This window comes from Volvox carteri, assembly GCF_000143455.1.
Source record: "Volvox carteri f. nagariensis unplaced genomic scaffold VOLCAscaffold_23, whole genome shotgun sequence".
Classification (NCBI taxonomy): domain Eukaryota; kingdom Viridiplantae; phylum Chlorophyta; class Chlorophyceae; order Chlamydomonadales; family Volvocaceae; genus Volvox; species Volvox carteri.
In genome coordinates, this window is record NW_003307566.1 from 883,381 (window position 1) to 890,383 (window position 7,003).

A 7,003-nucleotide genomic window follows, 5' to 3' on the forward strand; every position below is an offset into this window, starting at 1 on the left:
AGGGGCCCTTTGATGACCTGTGAGGCCGGTGGATAAAGATCAGCTGCTACTGCTGCGGTGAGGCATGTCCTTGGTTTTGCTGCAGCAGCGAATGATGACTCCACACCTACCCTCCTAGCGCGATGAGCGGCTTCCGCGAACTGAAAGACACGCAAATCACAGCGCACGCTGTGAGGGCGTGCGCTGCATGGGGATATATGGTTGCAGCGGTTGGGTACATTTTGAACGAGAGCGTTTTGGTGTAGCTGTGCCTATGTGTGTGACACGACCGGTTTATTCCGGGTTCTGTAGGGGTTACCTCGCTTGCTTGACGTGGCATGATGATGCGGCACATGATTTAGGATGCTACGATGGGTTACGTTTAGTTATGTAGGGAGGCGCTGTCCTGTTCCCGTGGCATGCGTTGTGGGAGGCGCCCTCGCATCCATCTTTTCGTGCAGTTGGCGGCGGACTCTCTTCCATGGCGCCGAATGGGTTACGATACTTGTGCGCAGGTAGGGGGCGCCTCCAAGCCTGATGGCAACCTCACCACAGCAAGCATCAAACTGTGCAACCTGCTAAGGGACAAAAACTTCGCCGGAATGCTAAGGGACAAGGGCTTCGGTGTTCGTATTGCCACGAATAGATGAGCGTGGCGGGCGCAGCAGGTACAGCTATAGCAGCAGCTTCTCGCCCATTTTGGACAATCCCACAGGAGGGAATCTTATCGGATGCTGGACGCAGAAGCTGATGGCGGACGTAAGGCCCCCCGAGACAGACGCTAACGCACACCTACAGGGCCACCACCGCGGTTTTATGGCTATTATGAGCCAATTGTGAGCCTCAGCAGATATTTGGTATAGAATCAGATTCCGGCTAACTTTGTTCATGGTGGACGGTTGGGTGCTTAGGTTAGCCTGGGGAAACGATGTCCACGGGCAGCGCCAGTTGGGTCCGCTATCCTCACGTTTACCAGCATTGGCTGGCTGCTGAATGCCATCGCCTGCTTCCATGCACGATCTGCAACGGGGCTACTCTGCTATTGACAGGCTTCCAATATAAGCTGTTGTTCTAATACGGAAAGGTCTTGCTGTGCACCTATCCAGATGAAATAATTTAAAAGCGGAACTTTTGTGGCTTCCACCTTCCAATCACTACAAGGTGCGAAAGCGTCGAATGTCAGTCATAATGGAAAAGAATACAGCTTGCCAACTGCGTGCCTCGCGCAAAACCCCAGGTGCTGGAAGTAAGAGGGGAAAAAATTGGAAAGGGGAAACAAGCGCTTTGGGTTCCCGGCAGGGTCTTAGCGACTGCCGGGGTCAATGGATGGCGCCATGGATGGGTCTGACACGAAGCCGCAACCCAAACCTCGCATGCACAGGCAGTCCCCGACAGCTTGCATGCTGTCAAGTTCTAGCCGCATGATATAAAAGTGCGTATACGGGCTTGCACGGGTAGGAAAATGCGCAAAGCCTACTTGGCCTGATATGGCCTTGGACTCACGCAACGAGAAACTACACAGTAGATAGGAAAAGCAGTTGAATGTTTTTTTCGAGCACAAACTCACAATTTTATTTTTTGCATGTTCAGTTCCCCCACACAGCGAAAGCATACAGTTAGTGCCAAAATTAGCGTCGCTGTACCGGCTATTATCTGCTTCATAACTTTGCTATCTCACAGCAAAAGGAAATCGTGCAATACAATGAACAATACCGACAGCAACAGCGATACCGAGTCTGGCGCCGTTGAGGTGGCCGTTCAGCTGTCACGGTTCCACATGGAGACGATTGAGGGCAGCGCCACCGGTGACGTCGACATCCGTGGCCTCTGTTTAAGCTTTGGCGATCGCAGGCTTCTCACTGACGCGCATCTATATCTGCGGAGAGGCGTGCGTTACGGCCTTGTCGGTCGCAATGGCACAGGCAAGAGCACCTTGCTCAAAGCCTGTGCGAACAAATCCATCCCAGGCATGCCCCGAGACATGAAGGTAATCGCACGTAAAGTGGGTCACCTGCATGATTGTGTACGATAGCTGGCGCCAAGACCACCATTATGCCCGAGAGGATCGCTTTTCCTCATGAACACAACTTTCCCATTCTCTGCCGTACATGGCAAACAGCAGCTTTCCCCCTCCCAGCGGCATACCTTCTTCCCGTCCTCCTTCCCCCTCTTCTCACACGGGTGCATTAGCTTCGACTTCCTGGCACAACGCCCCCTCCACTTTCCCGAAACTCCCAATGACTCCCAGTGACAGGGGTACAGACATACACACATACATGTACATGAACACACGCGCACACACACACAAAGACATCCCATCCCCCTAAACGCGCTTCCTTACAGGTCATGTACGTCCAGCAAGAAAACGTGCCGGGGGACCAGCGTTCCGCCCAGCAGACCGTCCTAGATGCCGCCAGCCCCCGGGGGGGGCTGATGGCGCAGATCGCCGAGCTGGAGGAGGCCCTGGGGGGGGAGGGGGAGGGGGAGCTGGAGGGAGCTGACGCGGGCGGCTGCGGCGAGGTTGTGGCTGCGGAGGCGGCTGCGGCGGCTGGGGTTGAGCATAACGAGAAGCAGGATGAGGACGAGGAAGAGAAGAAGAAGAGGCCGGAGGAGAGGCGGGCTCAGCGTTTGGTGGTGTGTGTACGGAGCATACTGGCAGCCCGCGCAGAGGGGCAGGCAGTGGAGGCAGGCAAGGTGGTTGGGTGGTTAAGCTGAGGTTTAGGTAATACAAACAGGACGCGGAATGGGTAACACGCAGTTGGGCGGTTAGCGGGTTAGTTCGTGGGGACGGTTGGAGCGGTTAGTTGGTTGGTTGGTTGGTGCACATGCAGTTGTTCCGCGCTATACATCAATAGTTCGTGAATGAGAAACGCACTCGCGACTATACGTACCTGCGCACGTATGTACGTATGTACGTATGTACGTACGAATGCACGCTCGGTCGCTCGCTCGCTCGCACGGACGCGGCTGCTCTCAACCTGCCTTGCAGAGCAAGCGGCAGCTAGACGGAGCCGGACTCGCGGTAAGGAGGCGGTGAGGAATGCGGTTGAGGCCCGACAGGCGGCTCGTAAGGCCCAGGAAGAGCAGGTGGGAGGGGGAGAAGGGTGACTGTACGGACTGCACGGACTGTACGGACCGTGTGCGTGATGGGTATTTCTCAATCCTTCGGGAAGGGGAGGGGGACCCAGGTCCTAGGAAGTGTTTCGATGTGGGCGGAGGGGAGGGATGGCGTGGGACGACGTCGGGGGTGGGGGGGCGAAGGTAAAGGAAGGGGTTGGGTGAGGATGGGATAGATGGCAAGAGCGGTGTGTGTGCATGTGTAATGTCCTCTAGGCGGTCTAGAGGCACGGCTTGTAGGGGAGCAGCCTGGGTGGGTGGGAGGTGCTCGGATAGAAACGCCGGGGGGGGGCGAAAGGGAATGTCCAGAATAAGGAAGAGTTAAGAGTTTTAGGGGTTTTAGCGGTTTTAGGTTTTTAGGGGGTTCATGGAAAGGCGTCCTTGACCCCCGCCTTCCCCTCCCCCACTCTCCCCTCGCCCGTGCCGCATTCGCAGCTCACCCCCGAAAAGGCGGCCTCCCTGGCGCCTCAGCTGCTAGCGGACCTGTACGACAGCCTTGATCTGCTGGGGGGCAGTGAGGAGGAGGAGCAGCGGGCCGCGGCGGAGGTGTTGTACGGACTTGGTTTCGAAGCGCAGCGGCTGCGTGGTGTGGCGACCAGGGAGATGAGTGGCGGCTGGCGGATGCGGGTAGGTGGGGGCCGGGGGGTTGAGGTGTGTGTGTATGTGGCGCGATTGAGCAAGAGGGTTTGAGTGTAGGGCGGGATTTATATACATGTGTACAAGAAATAGGTAACGCCACAGCCGGGTGGTATTTCCCCCCCCCCCCGCCGCTGCGGCTGGTCTCGTCGCACGTACAGGCACGTGTCCACACTTGCTACAGCGCGCGAAGCTCAGCTGTACGGAAAAAAACACCCACGCATTTGCCACACACACACCCTCCCACCCCCTCCTCACCCTGCACTGGCAGCAGCTTCACTCGTTCGTGGTTCGTCTTTCCCCCTCCTCACCATGCGCCCACCTCTTCCTCCAGGTAGCTCTTGCTTGCGCCCTCCTGGCCCAGCCGCATCTGCTGCTGCTCGATGAACCCACCAACCACCTGGACCTCGGGTCCATACTTTGGCTGCAGGTGCTTGCGCGGGCGGGGGCGGGGGTGGGGGCGGGGGCGGGGGCTGGGAGTGGGGTTGGAGGTGGAGGTGGCGGGAAATTAGGTTAGGGTTGAGAGGGAAAGGGGGGGAGAAGGTACCCTACATCGGGACCCTTTTGCAGAAGAAGGGGAAATGCTGCTTTTATGGCAAACCTGTCACTTGTCGGCCGCTGCGGTGTTTTTCCGTCGTACACGCTCCACTACCACCACCACCACGACCACCACGACCACCACGACCACCGCTGCCCCACCCCAAACTCAGCAGCCCCGGCAATCTCGTCAATGGAGTTGTTCAATGTTCAGGGGTTTTAGGGTTTGCAACACATATTCGCCCTCCCCCTCTCCCTCCCGCCTGCCTCGACCTTGCGTGTGTTTGCCCGCTCCCTCCCCCGTTTCCCCCTCGTCCCCCCCAAACCCGAAAGGACTACCTGACCCGCCGCTGCCCGGGGCAGACGGTTGTGGTGGTTAGCCACGACAGGGCCTTTTTGAATTGTGTGGCTCAGGAAACTGTTGTCCTGCGGGACGGCCAGTTACAGTACTTCCCAGGCACGTACGACATGTACGTGCAGGTGCGTTCCCAGAGTGTGAGGCTAGGTGGGATAGCTATCATAGAGATCAGGGAGGTTGTCATGTGCTATGATAGTTTGATGCCGTACAGCCGTACTGGGGCTGCGTCATACCCCGGTTACCCCCATGATCTCCCACGGGGGGGGGGATGTTGGCGACCTCCTCTCTCAACCAGTGCTGCTGCTACGCTGCTACCGCTGCGACTCTGCGACTTGTGTCCCTCTCGCTCTCGATCTCCGGCGCACCGACTTAACCACCAGCTGGCGGTACCCCGCTACTTACACACATCCGCTCATTCCGTGTCATGCTTCACTTCCTATCTATGCCGTACCCATGGTGTTTCTTCTTGGCGGTGCCGTACACAGTTACCCGCGGTGTGGCCTCCCCCTCCCAGGCTCGCGCGGAGGCCTCTCTTCACAAGCAGCGCCAGGTGGCGGGTCAGGAACGGCACAAGGCCCTCCTAGTTGACACCATTGCCAGGGCGGAAAGGGCTGCAAGGGAGGTGAGGATACGCCGGCTGCAGTACAGTACAGTGCAGTACAGTGCAGTACAGTCGAGGGGGGGAGGGGAGGGAGGGGAGGGAGTACAAGAAGGAGAAGGGAAACCCCGCAAAAGGTGTTTTAGAGGTAGTTGGTCCTTTGTCGTTTTTATGTATCCACCCCTCCCCCCCTGCCCCCCTCCCCCCTCCCCCCCTGCCCCTTCCTCCCTTCCGAAGGCGGGTGATGACAAGCGGCTCCTTCAGGCCGCAAGTCGCCGCAAAAAGATGGACCGGCTTGGCGCGGAGAAGACCGCGGACGGCAAGCGATTCAAAGTGTCGTACTGGGCTGGCTGGCATGAGACACTGCGGCCACAGGTACGACATGTACGACACGGGCTGCACGCACACAGGCAGCAGGGGCGGCGGCAGAGGCAGGGGACCTGAGATAAAGGGGGGGATCTCGGGCTTGGGAAGGGGGGCGAGGCAGCATCCTGTCGAATCAGCGAATTTTGCGGGGTGCAAGGGGGGCCGGTGGGTGAGCGTGTGTATTTGTGCGTGCGTGTGTGTGTCTGTGTTGGGGTTGTGGAGCGTATCTTTTCCTCCACCTTCCCTTCTTTGCGAAGTATCACTTTCACGGCCTCAACGGTGTGTACCCCTGTGTGTGTATGTACGTGTGTATGTATGTGCGTATGTTTGTGCGTATGCTTATGCGTACGTGTATGCTTATGTGTACCCACCTCCGTATGAAAGGTGGAATTGGACCGGCCGGAGGAGCCCGTCGTGATTCAGTTCCCGCCACCCGAGCAGCTGCGGCAACGGGGGCCGCTGCTGCAGCTGCGTGACGTCACAGTGGCGTACGGCAGTACACTGGCGCACCCGAGTGGCGGAGCTGGAGATGCAGCTGCTGCGCCAGCGGCGGCGGCGCCGCCGCCTGTAAAGCTGTCTGCCGCCGCCAAGCACCAGGTAACGGCGGCGCCGCCGCCACTGGCGGTGACGTCTACTCCAGGCGAGGTCGGCGGGCTGGAGAGCGCCGTCGCCCCCTGCGGCAGCGGCAGTGGCGCTGGCGCTGGCGCTGGCGCTGGTGTGGTGCTCAGCCACGTGGCTATGGACGTGGATCAGGGTGCTCGTATCGGTTTGGTGTGTGTGTGCAGGGGGGGGAGGGATCATCCAAACCTAAGCTCCCGGGTAACGGGGGGAGAGCGGCGGGTTTGGAGACGGCAGGGGCCGGGAAAGGCGGTGGCGGTGGCGGCGGAGTGCAGGCCAGGGGGCAGCGTGTACATGTACATGTTGTTGTTGTTACAGAGTGGAAGGCTTCTGTATTTGCATGTGCATATGCATACGTATAAGTGTTAATATTTGATTTTGTATTTTTATGTGTAAATGTGTATGTGTGTCTGTATATGTGTGTATATATATGTGCATACATACATCGGATGACCCCCCCCTCCCCGCACTCCCCTCCCCTCACCTCCCCCTTCCCCCGTCCAAAACACACACACGCACACACGCACACACACACACACACACACACACACACTCACACCAGCTGGGTCTGAACGGGAGCGGCAAGTCCTCCCTGCTGCGGGTGCTGAGCGGCGTCCTGGCGCCTGTGTCCGGGGAGCTCATCTACCCCTGCTCGGCGTCGCGCCTGTCGGTGGCGTGTCTAGACCAGCACAGCGGCAGGAAGCTGCTGGCCATGGCGGCGACGACGAATAAGGTGCAGCAGCAGCAGCAGCAGCAGCAGGGGCAAGAGGGGGAGAGGAAGCAGGGAAAGCAAT

At 58.7% G+C, this 7,003-nt stretch overlaps 1 protein-coding gene across 1 annotated transcript in view; it reads left to right on the forward strand.

The window, feature by feature from the left end:
• Nucleotides 1–1,681: 1,681 nt before the first annotated feature.
• VOLCADRAFT_105078 (uncharacterized protein) overlaps nt 1,682–7,003 on the forward strand; it is a gene marked incomplete at both ends in the record, with an annotated part of 16,858 nt that continues 11,536 nt past the window's right edge. The window contains 10 exons of the mRNA XM_002951290.1: nt 1,682–1,981; nt 2,323–2,673; nt 2,969–3,001; nt 3,532–3,747; nt 4,067–4,186; nt 4,603–4,749; nt 5,142–5,249; nt 5,463–5,600; nt 5,997–6,362; nt 6,772–6,942. Of these exons, the coding sequence (XP_002951336.1) occupies nt 1,682–1,981; nt 2,323–2,673; nt 2,969–3,001; nt 3,532–3,747; nt 4,067–4,186; nt 4,603–4,749; nt 5,142–5,249; nt 5,463–5,600; nt 5,997–6,362; nt 6,772–6,942 (1,950 nt within the window). The remainder of the gene's footprint in view (nt 1,982–2,322; nt 2,674–2,968; nt 3,002–3,531; nt 3,748–4,066; nt 4,187–4,602; nt 4,750–5,141; nt 5,250–5,462; nt 5,601–5,996; nt 6,363–6,771; nt 6,943–7,003) is intronic.